We start from the raw sequence: 20,388 nt of genomic DNA, 5'->3' as shown, positions 1-20,388 counted from the left end.
CCTGGGCGGGATTCGTGTCTCTAAGTATTAGTAGCATAGTCTCCCTTAGAGTTATTTTTGCTCCCCCATTTTATCCATTCCTCACTTCACAGATGAAAATAGGATATAAAGAGATTGGGTGAGTAACAGTGCTAAGATTTGAGCTCCTTGCCTGCTACTCTCTGGTCTGTTTCTTATTCTTGGTTCCTTTCAGCTGGGTTGGTCCTGGAAGCTGGTGCTGAGGAAGAGCCTAAACATAAGAAAAACTTCCAGAGAGAACATTCTCTTAATTTAGAACTGAGAGTCCTTTGTGCTAGAACCTCAAATACCTCCAAGCTCCATTGGAAGCCTCCTTTGCAAAAGTCTTCTGCAAACAGCCAGTTCATTTGGCTGAAGAAATGGGAAGAAGGAGGAATAACTTCTCCCGCACTTAAAAAAATTCGAGAGGTTGATAGAGAAGACAAGACGGGCTTTGCATTAAGACTTTGCTGAAGTCTTATCCCTGGAAACTGAATCCCAAGACTCAGCTGGGCTGAGTTTGGCCCTTTCTGGGCCTCTGTTTCCCCAAATGTAAGGTAAAATTGAAGACCCCACTCTGAAGCTATGCTGGTTGTCTGGTGTTCACCACTCAAATTAGAAAATTCCGAGGAGGGTTTTCTACTCCACTGAGTTCTCCGACTCACTCCCCAATCCCAGCATCCCATCTTTTGCAGCCCTTCTGTTTATTCAAGCTTAGCTGTCACCCTTGTTGTGTTCCCTTGTGGTTTGGGTGTGACTGAGGGATCCTGTATGTCCTAGACTTCCACTGTCCCCTATGACTCCCAAAGGGACCATAGACGCTTCTCTTGGAGCTCATTACTGGTGAAGCTCCCTCTGGCTGCAGTCTCTCCTGGTGCGGGGCGTTTTCCCTCTTTCCCTGACCTTCTCCACCCAATTGGTTCCCCCCAACCCCCTCGGCAGAAGGCGCCCCAGATGCAGCCAATGACACGTGATAGCTTCCCCTCAGAAGTCACACTTGTTATTTTGAAATACTTCTTCCAAGCTTCTCTCTCTATAGTTTCCTTTCCAGTTTTTGCTTTCTTGTTCTCAGGCATCAACTTCTCTGCGCACTGCCTTGCCATAGAGGGGTGTAGATTTTCCTTTTGAAGGTGACCTCTCCAAAGTTCAAAACCAACCAGCTAGCAACTTCAGGACAGTAACTCATAGGTTTTGTGTGCATTGAAGCTAACGCATGCCTGTTAGTTATTCTGAATATCTCTTTTTTCACATTGGGTTATAACTAGCAGTCAACCCCAAATAGCCCCTTTTTTGTTGGAAATTGAGCAGATCAGAAGATACCTTCCTCGGGCTTGTACTGGGACATCTTCCAGGGTGTAATTGTTCTGAGGGCCCATCCTGCCCTGATACTGTGAGGCAAGGTGGATGACCAGGAGGTCATCTGTAAGTGACGGCAAGTATCACAGTCCCGTCACAAGTGATACAGGGAAAAGGATGCCCTTGGGACTCGGAGGATTGGTTGAGTACGCCCGGGGGCCTGGATCCACGTGAACAGTTATGTATAGAAAACATGCCAGGTATGATTGAGGTGTAGGCTGATTTGGGGACCTTGTTAGCCCACATGAATCTTTAGTAGGTGAGAAGTGTTAGGGATGAGTTTTTGAGCTGAATTCCTTGTCTACTTGTGCCCTGTCCCACCCTGTTATGTAGTTTGCAAAGGAACAAAGTACACAGAGGTATCTCTCAGCCTTCTGTGCAATATGCATGCACACATCCAGCTCTTCTAGGGGTCAAAGGCTCAGTAGAACCCTTAATCAGAGGTGCAGCTAGGAACCCCCAAGACTTCCATGGTGATGTGCTTGGTGAGGTTACCTCCTAACACTTGATGTGGTCAGGCTCTTGACTGTTTTGGTGACGGCCTCATTTTGCCCTCTTGGGCAATTTTTTCTCCTCATTGCCCTGTTGAGTTACTTCTTCCCCAGGCTAGCAGACTGAGGAACCAGTTGACTGAAACTGACTTTCTCTAGGTTTTCTGGAGCCGCTGTCTGCAAAATGTGGTCTTCATAACCCTTTGGGGTTCCCAAGACCGTTTCGAGAAGTCTGAGAGGTCAAAACTATGTTCCTAATAATACTAAGATATTGTTTGCCTTTTCACTTGGTTGACATCTGCACTGATGGTACAGAAGCAATGGCCGGTAAAACCGCTGGCACCTTAGCATGAATCAAGGCACTGGCAGCACATTATGCCATGTGTCATGTATTTTTTGCTGCCACGTGTGTGCAAAGAATAAGCTAGTTTCACTGAAGCATGTCCTTGATGAAGCAGTCAAATTACTAATTTTATTAAACCATGATCCTTCACTACAGGTCTTTTAATATTCTGTGTGACAAAATGGTGAATATGCATGAGGCACTTGTACTGCATGTTAAAGTGGGGTACTTGTCTCAAGGGAAAGGCCTGGAGTGATTGAGCTGCGAACTGAACTAATTGCTTTTTTTGTTTTCATAGAACACTTTTTTTTGCTAGAAGGAACCAACAAATTATAGGTTATTTAGACCTGAGTACTTGGCAGACATTTTCTTAAAAGTGAAGGAAATGGGACCATCACCTCAAGAAAAACAGTCAGCAGTGTTTGTTGCCCACAATAAAATTTGAGCTTTCAAGCAAAATTAGAAAAAACTTGTATCCAGCACTGTGACCTTGACAGCTTCCCTCTACTTAAAGACTTTGCTAATGAGATCAGTAATGATATTAATAAATGTGATTTTTTTTAATATTGTGTAATGAAATTTGCCAGAATTTGGAAGATCTGTATAACTCAGGGAACCAATATCTTCCAAATGACCAAAGCATGATGTTAGGAAATTGTACCTGGATAAACGATCTGTTCAAAGATTCAGTGGGTTTTAATGTAATAGAGGATGAAAAAAATTCAGATTCCACCTTTTAATTAACTTCTAAGAAACTACCACATGTTGAGTTTTGGTGTAGTATCAAAGAAAAATTACCGCAGTTGTCCAAAGAAGCAGTTAAAATACTCCATTTCCAACGACGTGTCTTTGTGAGGACAGGTTTTTTATATACTTCAACCAAAACAACATGTCACAACAGATTGATTGCAGAAGTAGATAATCCAGCTGGCTTCTATTAAGCAAGACATTAAAGAGATTTGCAAAAAAAGTAAAATAGTGCCATTCTTTTCACATTTTATTTTTTGGAAAATAGAGTTACTTTTTAATAAAAACCTTTTATATTAACGTGAAATAGGTTTATTGTTATTTTAAATGAATTAATAAATATTTTTAAAATGTCTCAGTTTTAATTTGTAATATAGTATATATCAGCGGACAGAGTCCACATAAGCAAGAGCTGTTTGGGATCCTCAGTGAGTTATAAGTGTCTAAAGGGGTCCTGAGATGAAAACGTCTAAGACGTACTGATCTGGAGCATGAACAGAACTACAGAGATTTGCAAGGCTTATTTCTCCCTCCCTCCCCATAGTTAAGACTTTGCAGCCCATGAGCTGATTTGGTGATAACTGAGATGGTTTTGGGTAATCCCAGCTTGGGGCCATTGATTAAAAAGAGTAATTTTGCTCAATTGCCTAGAATCCTGGTGTTTCAGAGCTGAAGAGACTTTGGAAAGTGTGTTGTCCTAGTCCAGTGCCCTCGCTCTACAGACGAGATGATACGACAGGCCCAGAGAAGGAAAGGGAGTTGTCACATGAGTTAGTAGCTGAGCCGAGGCTGGAGGGACCTGATTGCCCACGAAACCCAGCTCAGAGGCGTTTGGAGGAGGCCTCCGTAGGCAGGTGGGTTTGATACAATGCTTACCTTTGCCCTTAAGAGGATTAAACATTTGCCAGGATAGAATTTGCTTGGCCCATCATCCTGCCCATAATCTCCTGGTCGTTGGCTGCCGATAGTGAAGGAGTCACCCCTGGTCCCTTGCGGTCCTTAAGCTGTTGTTCAGGGTAGTCCAGGAGAGCACTCAGCCTCTTCTCCGTTAGACTCCAAGCAGTTTCTTTGATCTTTCCTGAAGAGCTTGGTGACAGTAGGAAAGTCAGGAGGTTTTCTTCCTGGAGGTAGAAGGAGAAAGGTTACCAAAAGTAAAATTGCTTTCTGGAGGGTGTAGATGGGTCTTAATATGGTCTTTATGAATAGCATGTATTATTTGCTTTCAGTTTCTACTGAACTGCAGATTTGAAGAAATATGTGTAAGCATCATTTAGGAGAGATTTAGGTTATTTGTTCAGAGTTTCCAGACAGTACCAGGGGCCAAATCCTGAGTGAGTCTGTGATTGGGGGAAAGTGATAGCATATTTGGCTTGTTTTGTGTCCATCCTAACAAAGGATAGAAAATGCTAGGGGTGAGGCCACTCCTCTGCTATCTGTCCTTTGATGAATTCCTCTTCCCCATGGAACGCCCACCCTCACCCCACCTGAGAGGACGCGCTCCTCCGTGTTGGTGCCCACATCTCTCTCTAGGCTCGTATTTCTGGGCCCTTCTTTGCCCTGGGCACACTTAAAAACCCCACCCTCCCGCTGGGCTCAGCCCAGGTCCATCCACTCTGAACTCTCACCCACCTCCCCTCCCTGAGCGCAGATCCTGGGCTCTGCTTCAGACAGTGCTCTTTCTACGTTGAGTGATTATTAACATGTCCCGCTTGTTTTCCTTGAGACATTATGAATTGCTAGGGGCTGAGGTCCACATCCGATTCATCCCTATTTCCACCACTGCATTATCACAACATTTTACACATGACAGCTAGGATTTGCTGAGTGAGAAAATGAGTGAGGACCTGTGAGAGGCTTTACAACTGTATCTTGAGGGGTGAATCTGTCCTTGCGGCAGAAGGGTGAACTAGGTGACCATCTGAAGAGGGTTTCTCCAGTCCTAGGACTCTACGACATTTGACTTTTTTTTTTTTTTTTTTTTTAAATACAGAGTATGCCAGGGACTTCTGGCCTCTTGTGTATGATTTTTACTCTGCTCACTTTGCATGAAACATTCTGTTAAGGGTTTGGGGCTTCCATTTTTTATTTCCCCTGTTCTTCTCTCACACCAGTGTCGGTCCTTCACAGTTCCACTTGTCATCCTCTGTTGCGGTTTTGGATCTGAGTCTTTGCAGTGGGCGGCTCTGTGCTGAAAACCAGACCCAGATACACTGGGACAGGAGAGAGCGCCTGGAGAGGCCCCCTCCACCCCTCCAGTCTAATCTCCAAGGGAGAGGGATTCTCGGATGCCGCGGGAAGCAGAGCCTAAGCCCAGTGTCTAGGAGAGTGGGCTGGAGAGGCAGACCGCCTGGTTTTGAATCCTGGCTCAACTCTTTCCTAGGCACGTGCCCTTGAGCTAGTTGCTTCCTCGTCCCTAAATCTCATAGGGTTGTCGTGCAGGTTGAATGAGATGCATGAAGACACTTAGCACAGTGCTAAGTGCTTAAGAAATGTCAGCAATCATTCTTGTTAACACGCTCCTGTCTACCTTCTTCCCACCTCAGATGGTTCCAGACCTTGATCCACCTGCTAAAGAGCAACATCGGCACAGGACTCCTGGGGCTGCCTCTGGCGGTGAAGAATGCAGGCATCTTGGTAAGGGTCTGCCCTGGTGGAGGGAAGTATTGTGACAAATTTTAGGAGATAATGTTTTTTTTTAATTCCTTCATTTAAAACATTTAAAAATGACAAGCTTCTTAAAAAACTTCAGCAGAGAAAAAGCTGAAAGATATTTTTCATGTAAGAATGAAATATGTTTCCTGTAAAGATATTTATCGAGAGCCTTCTGTGTGCCAGGCAGTGTCCTAGGCTCTTGGATTACTATCAGTGAATAAAACAGATAAGGTTCCTGCCCTCGTGGAGCTTACTTTCTGATGGGGAGGATGTACTTACAATGTCTCAGGTAGTTTCTGTGAATAATATTAACTGATGAATTTGTAACAGAAGTCTGTCCATTTCCACACAGTCCTCCCACGCCCTGCCCCGAGGTGGCCAGCTCTGAGACTCCTACTTTTTCTTTTATGGTTCATTCCCTATAGCCTGCCTGTCCAAAGCCGTTCTGGTTTCTTTTAGAGTTTGAGAGAGCTCAGAGATGTGGATTGTCCTTGCCTAAGGGCTGCGTTTCTTGATCTGGCATTGTTGTAAAGAGAACTCTCCCCCTCTCCCCACGCCCTTAACACATCCCCGCTTCCCAGACAATCCCAGGAGCCTCTGTTCTGATTGGCAGCGGTCCTGGAACGGCGTTCTCTTGTGCCCCTCTTCTCCGCAAGATTAACTCTCTCAAAGGCCTGCTAAGGTTCAGATGGTGCCCCTCCCCCTGAGCTTGTCTCCTTGGTCACATTTCTCTCTCTAATGCTGTGCCAGAAGTTCTGTCATCGGAAAGTGTCTTAGTAGCATTTTGATCATTTGCAAATCTAATTTCTCTTGGCTCACTCCTCACTCTCCCTGCCTGTCTCTCCCTCTCTTGCCCACGCCTGTCCCCAGATGGGTCCCCTCAGCCTGCTGGTGATGGGCATCGTGGCCGTGCACTGCATGGGTATCCTGGTGAAATGTGCTCACCACTTCTGCCACAGGTGAGAGCCCTCCGAGCCGCCTCTCGAGTCACGAATTGTCCTTTTGGGTTCCTTTAGCAGCCCTGAAAGTGAGCGCTTACACAGAGCACTCTGAATTCTCCATGCTCGCTGGAGGCGGCTGCTCAGCATCACAGCGCTGCTTTGCCCTCTTAGTTTCGTGTTCTTTTTCGGCTTGTTGTCATCTGTCGAATTTACTTATGTCCCATGGACAGAGACCACGTTCTAATTTTATGTGCTTTATAATGTTTACCCCATTGAAATGATTCTACTAGATCTTTGCTAGTTATAATGAAAGTAACTGTCCTGTTGGCTTAACGCTTCTGGTCCTTGAAAGCATTAGGTACAGGACTCAGTGGTATGTCCAGGGTGGCAGATGGGGAACTGGCCCAGGTCTCAGTGAGCTACGTTTGTTCTGTCATCGTCACTGTCTAACCCCCACCTTCTGCCCCTCCTCTCTCCCTCCCCTCCTCCTAGACTGAACAAGTCCTTTGTGGACTATGGGGATACGGTGATGTACGGACTGGAGTCCAGCCCCAGCTCCTGGCTCCGAAACCACGCGCACTGGGGAAGGTAACTGGTTTCCTCTTTCATTGCGGCTCTGGCATCCCAGTGGGGAGGCCTTCAGGTAGCGGGGTGAGACGTGGAAGACAATATAAATACTGGAGAGCACGTTGTTCGAGTCAGTGGACTTGAGTTCTAGCTCAGCTCTCCCAGGGATAATCTGTGTGACCTTGGGCTTAGTGACCCCTCCCTTCTCTGGGCCTCAGTTTCCTCACTGGTAAAACGTAGCTCTCTAAGGGCTGTTCCCGCTTTGACTGTGACCAGTGATCATATTTCATTCCCTCATTTGTTCAACAAATATATTTAAGCACTCTCTTATAAGTGGTACAGAACGATTCTGGCCATACGGATGGGGAGTGCCTGAGGTAAATCACATGGTCCTGGCCCTCTAGGAGCTTCTGGTCTCTGTGAGGAGAAAGATCCATGGGAAGCTTGAGAACAAGACATGAGGGAGAGTGGAAACCAGTGGGAAGCGAGCGTCATGAGCTAGAAATATGTCCTAGGCGCTCAGACGGAGAGGAGCTTTGAAGAGTCTCTTGTCCTCTGTGCCGGATGAGAAGCGCACATGATAGGTGCTTTAAGGGCAGGGCGCGAGGCAGGAGACGGAAGGCTTCAAGGAGGAGGTGAGGCGAGCTAGAACAGATGGGTCTGGAAGTTGCTCCTTGTGGTAACTTTTCAGATGCCTGGAGGAAAATACTTGTTGCTTCCTGTTTGAGGAAATGGTATATTTAGATCTAGAGAATTGATACCAGCAAGGGCTGAATCCATTTTTTTTTAATTGAACCTCATTAAAACTGTCTTCTTCGGAAAAACTCCTTTTTGTGGTCACAGGGAGACGTTTACTTTCACTCAGGGTCAGCTTCTTGCTGTGACCCAGGTTTATGTAATTCTTTTAGCAAAATCGTTTTCTGTGATAAGGAGAAGCCACGTTGCTGAGTGACACCGTTGGTTGGTTGGTTGGTTGGTTAGGTGCTGGCTATTTCTTTTCTCCCTCCCTCCCTCTCTCCTCTCCTTCTCTCCCTCTCCCCCTCTTTCTCTCTCTCTCCCCCTGCCCCTCCCTGCCTCCTTTCTTACCCTCTCTCTCCCTCCCTTCCTTCCTTTTATAAAATTAATGTGTACTCATGGTAAAAAAAAAAATTTTTTTTTGAACAACATAGAAGGAAGTAAAGTGAAAAGTAAAAGTATATACTGGTCTCAGTTACTTGGGCATCCTTTTGGGATTTTCTGTGTATAGACAAACATATACATGTTCTTAAGATTTTCTTACACGAATTGGCCATATTATGCATACTGTTTGGGAACTTCCTTTTTTCCCTTAAAGGTCTTAGACATTTCCCCATCAATAGATATAGATTTAGCATATTCTTACCTGCTGTATACTGTTCCAGTTAAGAATGGTCTATAATTTGATCACTTTCCTTTGATGACCCTTTAGGTTGTCACCAGCTGTTGTTGTAACAGTGCTTCAACCAGCAGTCTGTTTTGGTACATCTGTTTCTGTGTACTTACCTGAGAGTAGGTTGGTTCTTGGATCCAAGTGATGGAAAGAGACCGTGAAGGGGTCCACTTGCTGGGCTTTTGTGCTGAGGGCTCCCTGTAGCTTTAGAAGGAATGGTGTGAGAAGGAATAGGCAGGCCATGGGGAGGGGGAGGCCAAGGGGCTGGGCGCTGGTCCTGGGGTGTGTGCTCTGCTCCTGCCATTCCAGTCTTGGGGTTGCCTGACCCCATGCAGCATTCCAGACAAGAAGCCAGGAAGGGGACCTTGGGAACCATTCAGTTAGCACCTCCTTTACCTTCCTCCAAAGATCCACAGCAGTGGCACTTAGCAGTTTCTCCTCTTACCAGGGCACACTCATCCTTGTCACTGATGGGAAGGGTCTGTGATTACTTGGGAAAAAGCACTGTTCAGACATCCCGGGAGTCTCTGGGAGCCTTGCTTTTTATCATCAGCATCTTTCTCTTCCTTCCTTCCCCACGTTCAGGCACATCGTGGACTTCTTCCTGATTGTCACGCAGCTGGGATTCTGCTGTGTCTACTTTGTCTTTCTGGCTGAAAACTTTAAACAGGTAGGGCCCTGGTAAAAAAAAAAAAAAGAGAGAGAGAGAGTAATGGTAAGAGATGGGGGACTTTCTTTTTAGGATTCCTTCCAAACCATTTTTTTGTCAACAAAAGAATTAAGATTTTAACATTTTACACAGAACAGTGTCTTTTCTTGGATTTTATATAAAAACCTGGGCATAGGGAAACCTCAAGATGTTTGTCTATCCTCTTGTCTTTAGGTAAGATCTGATCAAACCCAGCTCAGACAGTTGGCTGGCTAAAGATAATTAGGAAGATCTTCAAAGACGGTTCCCCAACCACAGACCTCTCTTCAGCCTCGTTCACACACTGAGCCTTTAGTTGGGAGCCCCTTCCGGTGGGAGGTCCCCTGGCCTTAGTCGTCTGAGAGGCTTTCTCTTTCTTTTCTTCCCCTCATTCCAGGTGATAGAGGCGGCCAACGCGACCACCAACGACTGCCATAGCAATGAGACGGTGATTCTGACGCCCACCATGGACTCAAGACTCTACATGCTGACCTTCCTGCCCTTCCTGGTGCTGCTGGTTTTCATCAGGAACCTCCGAGTCCTGTCCGTCTTCTCCCTGCTGGCCAACGTCAGCATGCTGGTCAGCCTGGTCATGATCTACCAGTTCATTGTTCAGGTGCGAGCCCAGGCTCCCCACACTGCCTATTAAATCATCCACAAAACACTCAGCGGAATGTAAATAGGGATGTTACTTATGCGTGCTATATTTAGATGAGGGGTTCTCAATGTCAGCAGTATTGACATTTTAGGTCAGATACCTGTTGTGGAAGGCTGAGCTGTGCATCGTGGGATGTTTAACAGCAGCCCTGGGCTCTATCCTCTGGGGGCTGGTAGCAACCACTCCCCAAGCTTGTGACAACCAAAATATCTCCAGACATTGCCAAAGGTCTCTGGGGGCAAAATCAGCCCCCAGTGAGATCACAGGTTTAGACTTTTTCCCAGTTAGAGAGTGAATGCATGATCATTGTATAAGATTGGAAAAATAGAGAAAAATATTCAGATAAAAATAAAGATCAACTTTTCTGACCTATAGTTAAAGTAATTCCTTACCAACTCCAGTTTTATATTTATTTCTCAAAATTACAAATGCAGTTACTATTCCCCCTCGCTTAGCCATGTGGACAGTTCTGCAGGGTAGTATAAGAGAGGACATCTCTGCGTAGGTAGGTAGAAGATAGGCTGAGAAAAATGTGCCATTAACCACTGTGGCTGTGTGTGGACAAGACAGTGCATTTTTCCAAGACTCGAGAAAAGGGAAAGAGTGAAAGCGGGCGAATAAAAGAATAGCTTTAAAAAATGTGTTTAGGGGCCGGCCCGGTGGCATAGAGTTAAGTTTGTGTGCTCTGCTTTGGCGGCCTGGGGTTTGTGGGTTCGGATCCTGGGTGTGGACCTATGCATTGCTCATCAAGCCATGCTGTGGCAGCGTCCCACATACAAAGTAGAGGAAGATTGGCATGGATGTTGGCTCAGGGCCAATCTTCCTCAACCCTCCTCCTAAAAAAAGTGTTTAAATCTAATTCCCCCAAATAATTCATCAGTGTTTACTCATTACAAGGCAGACAACACAGGTTCCTGTTGACACCGCATCCCCACCCTGAGTCTCTCCTCTCAGGGACCCGCTGGCTGTGATTGGTCTGTCTCTTCTAGGTCCCGTGGGTGCACGTACACACTATACTAGCATGTACAGAAATATGTAAAGCAAAGATATGTTTTGTTTTGTGAAATTGTTAGATGTAGTGTTCATCAACCTAGCTATTTCCCCCCCCCCCCCGACAGTGCCTCAGAGAGCTTTCTGTTTTGATACACCTGGTTTTATCTCACTCTTTTTAATTGCTACATAGTATCTCAGAGAATAGATGTGTTATGGTTTGTTTAACCAGTCCCCAGTCAGTGGACTGTCAGGTCATTTATAATTTTAGTGTTATTTCAGTACTAGGACAGTGAATATTTTTATGCCTTCCTTTTTGTGGATATGTCTCAATACTTCTCCAAGATGTTCATTTAGAGGCACGGTTGTGAAGAGTATGTGCTTTTGAATTTTTTATATTGCCGGGTTGCTTTTTCCAAAACCTGTTTACCGATTTCAGACGGACTCCCTCCCCCAGTACATAAGCAGCCCATCCTATCCCACCCGGATGTATCGGTCTTTTCAGTTTTGGTCAGTCCGATGGGTGAACATTACTTCATTTTCACAGTCTGCTCAACAGTGACCCCGTTACCCACTGATGTGGTTTCTAGGAAAACAGTGGGTCATATAACATAAGCACTTACTGTTCTGGGAAAATGACAGATGAATTTAGATAAACATTGTGCTCAGTGTACCTGGTAAGTCAGATGGGTGGCAGATATTGACTCTTCTGTGAAACTGTTTTTTAAACACAAAATACACAGCTGTCCGTGTCCCATTTTTTATGGGACTGGAAGGAGGGCTTGTGAACGCGTGATTGACCATTTCCAGAGAGCTTCTTGCCCCACCTCTGGCAAATTAAGTTAAAATGAAGGGAAAATAAGCACAATTTAACTTTGTAATTCGAGATCTCGATCAGTGCCTGGGACAAACCCAGTGGACATTAAAGATGAAGTGCCTCATTCACACTGCCATTCCCAGACATGTATTCTGAAATTGCCTCTCTGATAGCTCAGCCTGATCTGATGGAGGAACCCTGGCAGCAGTCATCCACTAACCAACAGATGGCCCCTGTTTCCGGGAACTTAAGTTACACTGTGACTCAGGAATAATCGTAGGGCGGTCTCACTCTATTGTCTCAAAGTACAGCAAACATGTTTATTAGTCTGTCTTCCTTCCAAGTACTGAGATGCTTCTCATAAAGAGATCTAACTGATTTCTTAGCAGGGGCTCAGAAAAAAAAGTATTTTTTTATTTCTTTAAATTTTAGGGAGACATTGTATAATTGCTTTAAAATCTTTTAAAGAGAAGCCTATTACAGAGATTAATATCAGGTCTCCTTTGGCACACTGATGTTATTCTGTCACGCTATTAGGACATGCCCCATATTTCTCTAAATACACCTCTATAGTTAAATCAATTTTAAAACATTGTAAAAGACAATTTTCAGGTCAATTTTTATTTTAATCTAAACAATGTATGCACATGGCTTAAGAAGCCAGATTCTAAGAGGACAGCAGCTTCTGTTTCACTCCCAGTCCTGCTCCTTCGATGCTGTCCTTTACTGGGGGCTGTGCTCAGTGGTGAGCCAGGTAGGATTCTGTCTGCGCCTCCTTGCTCTACATCCTTATGTTGTATCTCGGTTAACAATTGCCTTGGTTTTTATTTGCCTATTTTTTAATGCTCTTTTTGCTATTTTTTTCCCAAATGTTCCAGTACTCTTGTCGATGCCTATTAATATTTTACAAGTGCTCAAACTCATTCATAAGAATTAAAAAAAAAGAAAGAAAAATGCAGAAAAAAGGGAAAAAGAGCTGATCTAAATATCTACCACCCTCCCTTCCAGCTTTACCTGGTACTGAGTGTTTATATAGTTATATCGTAGCGAAATGTAAGTTTAAAAAATGTTGTTCTCACTATTATTTCATAAGCAGTTTTTCACGTGCTTCTTAGTTATCTCAATTTTTGCTTTTTAATAGTGCATAATATTCTGTAGTGTAATTGATGTGTGATAAACCAGCTGTTCACTTATGGGAACATTTAGGTTGTTTTTAGTTACTGTTAAATAGCTTTGCTCCAATTCCTTCATGTTTTGATTTTTTTTTCTACTCAGATTAAATTTCTGGGGGTGGGATTATCTAGTAAAGGAATGTGACTGTTTTTGTGCATGCTCCAACATTTGAGGTTTTTTTGGTACACTGGGCTGGGCTTTCCCCAAAGCAAGTAGGGTTTTCGCAGCCTCAAGGGAAAAAAATACAAAAGCTAAATGTCCCTGAATCACCTGTCAGGTGTCAGACTTTCTCCCTTCAGAGGAGCTTGGATTTAGGAAAAGGAACGACCTGTCTGCTGTTGGGGTTCAAATCTGGAGTCTCTCTGTAGCCTTTGCTTTGTCTTATTTTCTCTCTTTCAGAGGATCCCAGACCCCAGCCGCCTCCCGTTGGTGGCGTCCTGGAAGACCTACCCTCTGTTCTTTGGCACGGCCATTTTTGCATTTGAAGGCATTGGGATGGTAAGAGTTGCACCATGATCTTCTGTGCCCTCGGTGTCCTCGAGGTCTGCTTTAAGGAGTGCTGAGGAAATGGTGTTAGAAATGATCTTCTGAGGCTTATTGTCCAGTTGATGAACTGTGTTTCAGGGATTTCACTGAAGTTTCCCACCTCTGACTTTTGAAAATAAGTTGTATGTACTTTGAGAATGTTTACATTCAAACCCCCTCTTTTGCACACTCGTCTTCTGTGTGTGCAGTGCAGTAAGTAATAGTACATGGCACTTAGGAAAACAGAGTCTAGAGTCAGACTGACTTGGGGTGAGTCCTTACTCTGTGAAAGAGTAGCTGTGTGACCTTGCACGAGGACTTGACCTCTCTGAGCCTTCATTCTTTGCTTTTGAAAAGTGAGCCTAATGATCAGCAGTTGTTAGGATTAAATGAGATATGTGTAAAGTGCTTTGCATAGTCCCTGACACATGGTGAGCGTTAAAGAAATTTTAATTTTCATTAATAATATTATCAATTTTATTATTAAATCAATCAATGCATGACTAACGTCTCTGCCCTGGAGCATTGGTGTGCTGTATTTTCTACGTGTAAATGAATAGCCTTCACTCCTAGCCCAGCTTCCCCCCATCATTGCTGTGATTTCCCCACATTCTTCTAAAGAGAGGAGTCTGCCCTCAGTTGTTCCTATTTGATTGTTATTTGTGTTTTTCATAATAAAGGTCCAAAATTCTTCTCTGAAGAAAGTGATTAGCTCTGTTGGCCAAGGGCTTAGGAAATAGGAAGACATTTCTCCTTTCTTGGAACTTCTTTCTGTTCCCATTTGATTTCCCTATCACCTTACACACTTTTAAGAAAACCTAGAAGCTGGACAAATTGCTTGTCAAAATACTGAGGAATTGCCCTGGTTGTGTTGATGGCACGTGTTAAGGCTCTAACATCTTGGGGAAGGCTTTCTGAGTGACTGTGTCTAAGTCATTGTCCTGAGGTTTTAAACCTTCCCCTGGCTTTTTCTTGGGGCTTCTCTCTGCCCAGGAAGAATGTCTCGCCTTGATTCGCAAGCATGAGTGCTTTCCCTGCCGCTGGGGCAGAGGCCTGCACGGGCTGTATCGCAGCAGCGAGAACTGTCCCAAGTCCTTGGGACTGGAGAGAGGCTGAGTGAGTGGGAAGGTGCCCGGAGACCCTGGGTTCTGACGGAGCATCGTCCTCCCGTTATCAGTTTTCCCTGACGGCACAGCGCAGAGGCTGTTCTTTGCTTCATTTCAGTAGCTGAGGCTCAGATATGGAGTCATCCTGTAAACACGTTCTCTGTTACTTCAAGGTTTCTCTGAGGTTCCGATTTTTACAACAGAGAGAGAGAACACTGCGGTTTCGACTCCTGGTTTTGGATTTGAGGGCTGTTCAGTGTGTCGGCCGAGGCGCCCTGCTCCCTGGGTTGTCACTGTGCTCCCTCTGTGCTTCTGCCTCTGGCCCGGGCCTGGCAGTCATGGAGGAGGTGGGCTCCCCGCCGTCTGGCTCCCTAGACTCTCTGTAGAAGGAAGCTGAAGGAAAGCTTGGAAACTGTGATTGGATGTGGATTAATGGAAGCCCGAGACCCTTGAGCTGGTGGGGGTATGCCGAGGGCCAGTGGTAATGCGGAGCTGTGGCGCCTCTCTGAGCCCCAGCCTGCAGCAGACTCGGGGGGGCTGGCACAGAGCCCCTCTGCCTCATGGCTGCAGGTGCCCGAGAAAAATGAGTGAAATGACAGGATCGAAGCTGGTTTGTGGCGCAGCTAGGCATTGCCCTGTGTTGGTTTTCCACATCAACCATGCCAGATGCAGTTGATAACAGATTGTGAAGATCATCACAGTCATACCTGCTGTTGTCCCCGTTCCTAGATGAACCAGTCTCCATAAGGGGCCTCTCCTTTGTTTTAGCTAAAGAATGTCCCCTACTGTGAGAGAGTAGGAGGCAAGGGTCAATGGTTTGAAATAGGAGTCTGGAAACTGGGTTGTATTGTATACATCTCTAGGATCCTGAATCTCCAAGATCCTCCATTAAGCCATGCCAACCTCAGCATCTCAGTTTCTGTAACTTGGAGGTTTAACTTCTCACCGCTGGTGCCTGTCCCATTTTGAGGTAAGGAAACAGTTTCTGGGAGCTAGAGTGGCAGTTTTTCCTGACCTACGTTTTGCATTTGTTGGACAGGTTAGCAGAGCTGTGACCTCAGGTGAGGTACAGCCAACCTGTTCCACCAACAGCGTCTGTTTCCCATTGTGCCAGGTGGGCATGGTGTGGGAAGGCCTGCTGGTTGTCGTGCGGCTGCATTTGAGGGGCAAAGAGCACTCCCACCCCACCGGGATCTTATCGCAGGAGGCAGAACGCTGGTCTGGACCGGACTTCTGGGGTCTAGTCTTGCCCAGCCTTACCTCCCAGGACTTCCGGCTCAGACAGTGGGCCCTAGGTCTCTTCAGCTCTCGAGTGCAACTTCTGATGAAACAACTTGTATTTGTTTATCTATCTAGTAAAGGACAAATGTGCTTTTGGGAAATTCTGGGGATAACGAAGTTACTGTTTTGTGAGACTATTACACTTTTTTTTGGCCATTAATGTTGCTTTTTTCTATGCTTTCTCTTCTGTCTCACTACTCTCCTAGGTTCTGCCCCTGGAAAACAAGATGAAGGATCCCCGGAAGTTTCCACTCATCCTGTATGTCGGAATGGCCATCATCACTGCCCTCTACATCAGCCTGGGGAGTCTGGGGTACCTGCAGTTTGGAGCTAATATTCAAGGCAGCATAACCCTCAACCTGCCCAACTGCTGGTACGTGGGGGAGGATGGAAGCCTGGGAGCGCTGGATATTTTTTAAAATCAGTGGGTCAGAATGTGGACTTTTCCTCCTTCTTCTCTGTTAAATCTGCCCCCTTCAGCCCAATGCTGCCCACCCTCCCTCCCCAGGCCAGCGCCATCCTCCTTGGCTGCCCTCCAAGCTTTCGACCATCTCCCGGCCTACGTCTTTCTCACTCTCCAGATCTGTTCTCTGCCTTGTTACCCATGTGGGACACCTAAAACTCAATCCAATCCTGCATGCCCTTGTTGAGAACCCCTCAAAGGCTTCCCTTTGCCCTTGCATAAAGACAGAACCCTTAACCTGCCTGTCAGGGCCCTTCAGGCTCTAGCCCCACCCCCACCTAGTTGCTGTCAGCGAGGAGGACTTAGTTTAGGAGTTGGGGCAGAGAAGATAGATGTGAATGGCCAGGTCCTCACTCTGTGGCCTTGAACCATCACAGCTTCTCACTGCCTCGGTTCCCTCTTCTAGGGACCCGGAATAGACAGGATGGTCTATTCCTTTTTCCTGCCAGGATTGTCATGAAGATCAAATGATACACGTGAGAAAGAGCTTTGTAATACTGTACTGATGCGATGGAAAAGTGGGATGCTGCCCTGAGCTTTGTTCTTTGATCGGGTGTGATTCCTATGGAGGCTTATGCTGAGTGGGTTGGTTGATCAGCTGACTGATGTGCCATTTTTCCCTGGAATCTGAGCCCAGAAGGGCCAAGTGTCCAGTCCATTTGCCTTAAACCATTGCAAATAGGTGGGGAGAGAGGAGGGCAGCTCTGCTTGGTTCCCACCTTCTGCTGTGCCTCCCCCCATGGCAGTCACCAGCCTGCTGTGTAGGTAGAGACCCCTCACCCTTGACCAGGGTTGTGGGGGGTCCTTCCCTATCTCACTCTCCTTAACTCTCGGTTGCTGTATTGTAGGGAATCACTGAGACACATTGAAATGCTTCCTAAATAGGTAGATGTCACAAGGTGTGTCGTATGCAACAGTTCTGTTTGGAAGATTAAAATTTCGTTGTGGAGAGCATCTGTGAGCAGACACTGAGAAGCTTGTTGAGAGCCCTGGGGATGAGAATAACCTTTCCAGACAGCTAGCTGATGTACTGTATGTGTTTTTCAGAGCTCTAATCGGTGAGGCACTGGGCAAGGACAGATTGAGAAAATTCAGAGAAACGTTTATCCAGTAGTGTCATCAGCGTTGAGCACAGGACGCCATAATCAGCAGTGGTCAGGGATGCGGTTTGTTGTAGGGCCAGCCAAGTGGTAGCCCTGAAATGGGCCAGTATTTTCAGGAAGTCTTCCTTTCTCTTTCCCTCTGACGCCTGGATTTCAGTTCCCAAGTGTTCCTCCCCTTTCACGAGTCAGCTGGTAGCTCAGCATCCCTGAGGCTGGATGGATTAGGGGCGGCAGAAGCAGCCCACGTAATGTGGAGCCGTAGACGAGCATCTGTCTCCTTTCCTGCAACACTCCAAACCCAGCTGCTCTAATCTTTCTGCCTCCATTTGGGGGCGATTTATTTGGCTGTCCCTGCAGGTGACTTCTCCTGATTGCAGACTTCCCAGCACTCCCGAAGGCTCTGGTGCTGTGCTGACTTTAATTATAGAGCCACCAGCTGGTTTTTCCAAAGGGTTGTTATTATCTATTCTTGGAGCTAGGAAGACCTTTTGTCAAACTCAGTCTCTCCCAGGATGTTCTCCTACTTATAGCAAAGAACATCTAGGTATTACGTTCAACCACAGAGAAATCAATGCATGTCACACACAATATAATCATCACTTTTAAATAGATTTCCAACAAGGGAAGGAGGCCCGTGTTCCTCGCTGCTTGATGCATGACAGTCTTGTTTGAAGTGGGGCTGTGCTCACGGGCAGAGTGGCCTTCGCTTTGATGATCATGTCAGTTCCATGAGTACTAGTTGGTCAGACTTTTTTCCTACTCTGCACAGTCCTGTACGTGGGATAAGATAGAGATAGTCCATGGTGTGTTGATGGTCTCCTTGAGAAGCTACGCATGAAGCAGTGGTAGGAGGATGGCCATAGTGGAGTGGAAAGATGGATTTTGCTCTTGCCTCTTGGCCCTGTGTGGTCACCATCTGATTCTAGAGAGCACTGAATTGGATGGGAGGATATAAATAGACTTGTTACATTTTAGTTGTATTTTTAATTGTTTTTATTTTTGAAAGAGTATATGTCCATGGTAAAGATGCTAAATGTTCTAAGTGTATACAGAAAATGTTAAGCTTCCACTCACCTCCCGTAGTCCCCAGTTCTAGAATTTTCCATTTCAGAGGCCACCATGTTATCAGTTTCTCGTGTTTCCTTCTGGAGATGTTTAGTGTATGTGAGAAGTCGCGTGTGTGTGTGTGTGAGGGGAAGCATTTTTTCCCTCTTTTTTCTTTTTTAGACAATTTGTAGCACGCTGCAGACGTTGTGCTGCTTCATGCTTTTTTCAGTTAAGAGCATATCGTGGAGCTGGTTGTGTATCCGCATGTGCACTTCTGCCCCCTACTTTTTAACAGCTGTCTGAGGACACCGTGACTCATTTAACCAGCTCCCCACCGATTAACATTTCGACTGTTTTCAGTCTTTCATACTTAAATAATGCTGCAGTGACATATTTTAAATAGAAGTTTTGTGCACACGTGCAAGTGTATCTGCAAGATCAGCCCCTCAACATGACATTGCTGGGTCCAAAGGACGTGTGCATTTGTAACATGGATAGACGTGACCACATCGCAGTGGGACCATTTTGCACTCTCACTGCTAGTGTGTGAGTGTGCAGAGCAGGCTTTTGAGTGTGCCTTGCCCTCTCTGCAGGCTGTACCAGTCGGTTAAGCTCCTCTACTCCTTCGGCATCTTCTTCACCTACGCCCTCCAGTTCTACGTCCCAGCCGAGATCATCGTCCCCTTCTTCGTGTCCCGCGTGCCCGAGCATTGCGAGCTGGTGGTAGACCTGTTTGTGCGCACCATGCTGGTCTGCCTGACGTGTGAGTAGAGAGAAGATAATCGTCTTGTTTGTTTTCTCCCAAAGGGCACCCAGTCCCCGGGGCTTTCCTGAGAGCAAGCGTGTGTTGTAGTGAAGCTGCCAGCGCTGTGTGAAGAGGAAGCTTGTCACGCTGTCTCAGTTTCAGAGTTGACGCATGTCCAGATGGTGCAGAGAATTGATTACATCTGTCTCTAAAAGACGTAGAATGAGACAGTCGTTTATTTGTAGACATGGCATAACATGCTTTGGCGATGGGCATAATTCATAGTAAAGACATACGATTACTATTCCATATAAAATAAGGTAAAAGTCTAAGAGAGCTGTTTAACCCAATGAGTATAGTAACCCAATGAGTAATGAGTATAGGTCATTTTGATAGCAGGCACATGTTTGTTTTTTCAAATGATCGTTTTTCCAGTGTGACAATCTAGTCCTTAGATTTCATTTGCAGCCTGTATAATACTATTTTGACCTTTTTGGATGTTGATCTTACTAAATATTATGCTTCTTAGAAAATTGCTACTGATTAAGTAGGTGTTTGATTTAGCACTTTGTGTTTTATTCCTCTTTCTGACCATACAGCCAGGAGTGTGACTTAAGAGACGAAGTGTCATCCTATTTGTAGGTTGGACTGGTATGATTTAAAAATAAAAATAAATCCTTCTTTTTAAAATTTTCTTACAGCTTCTGTGAGTCAATAGAATAGAGAACCCCTGAATAAATTGGTCTATAGTACCTAATTTGAATTTCTAAGAGATTTACAATTTCTTTCCAAGTTGAAATTCTTGAATCATAAACTTCTCCTTTTGACTATTTGGCTTTTTATTTTTAAGTTTATTCTTTTGGGAAAAGAAACATCTTTGCCTATTATATTGAGACTTCTCTGGAAATTTCTTTAAATTATTCAGTCCAAGCTTCTGACTTTGGAATAAAGAAGATCTGTATGATTTTTTTAATTGGACCAGAATGGAGTGTTTTGGAGAAGAATGATGTGAAAGTTGTATAGATCGGCTCATAGTCTGGAATTCAGAAATGACTTTATTGGTGGACTGTTAGCAAGAGAAGGGCAGGCAAGAGGCTATCCATCCTTTTCACTCACTCAACAAGATGTGGGAAGCAGCATAGTGCCTATCCCAGGATGGACCTCCTCAAGGGAGCAGACTAGTGCCTGTCCCAGGATGGACCTCCTCAAGGGAGCAGACTAGTGCCTATCCCAGGGTGGACCTCCTCAAGGGAGCAGACTGGTGACTATCCCAGGGTGGACCTCCTCAAG

General features: G+C 45.4%; 1 protein-coding gene across 1 annotated transcript in view; it reads left to right on the top strand.

Moving 5' to 3' along the window:
• The window catches only part of SLC36A1 (solute carrier family 36 member 1), a 43,352-nt gene that overhangs the window by 11,402 nt on the left and 11,562 nt on the right, over nucleotides 1-20,388 (top strand). The window contains exons 3-10 of the mRNA XM_046667345.1: nucleotides 5,478-5,568; nucleotides 6,457-6,545; nucleotides 7,020-7,115; nucleotides 9,088-9,172; nucleotides 9,588-9,806; nucleotides 13,228-13,326; nucleotides 15,947-16,113; nucleotides 18,947-19,116. Of these exons, the coding sequence (XP_046523301.1) occupies nucleotides 5,478-5,568; nucleotides 6,457-6,545; nucleotides 7,020-7,115; nucleotides 9,088-9,172; nucleotides 9,588-9,806; nucleotides 13,228-13,326; nucleotides 15,947-16,113; nucleotides 18,947-19,116 (1,016 nt within the window). The remainder of the gene's footprint in view (nucleotides 1-5,477; nucleotides 5,569-6,456; nucleotides 6,546-7,019; nucleotides 7,116-9,087; nucleotides 9,173-9,587; nucleotides 9,807-13,227; nucleotides 13,327-15,946; nucleotides 16,114-18,946; nucleotides 19,117-20,388) is intronic.

This window comes from Equus quagga, chromosome 7, assembly GCF_021613505.1.
Source record: "Equus quagga isolate Etosha38 chromosome 7, UCLA_HA_Equagga_1.0, whole genome shotgun sequence".
NCBI classification, from domain to species: domain Eukaryota; kingdom Metazoa; phylum Chordata; class Mammalia; order Perissodactyla; family Equidae; genus Equus; species Equus quagga.
This window is presented reverse-complemented; position numbering and strand designations above follow the sequence as displayed.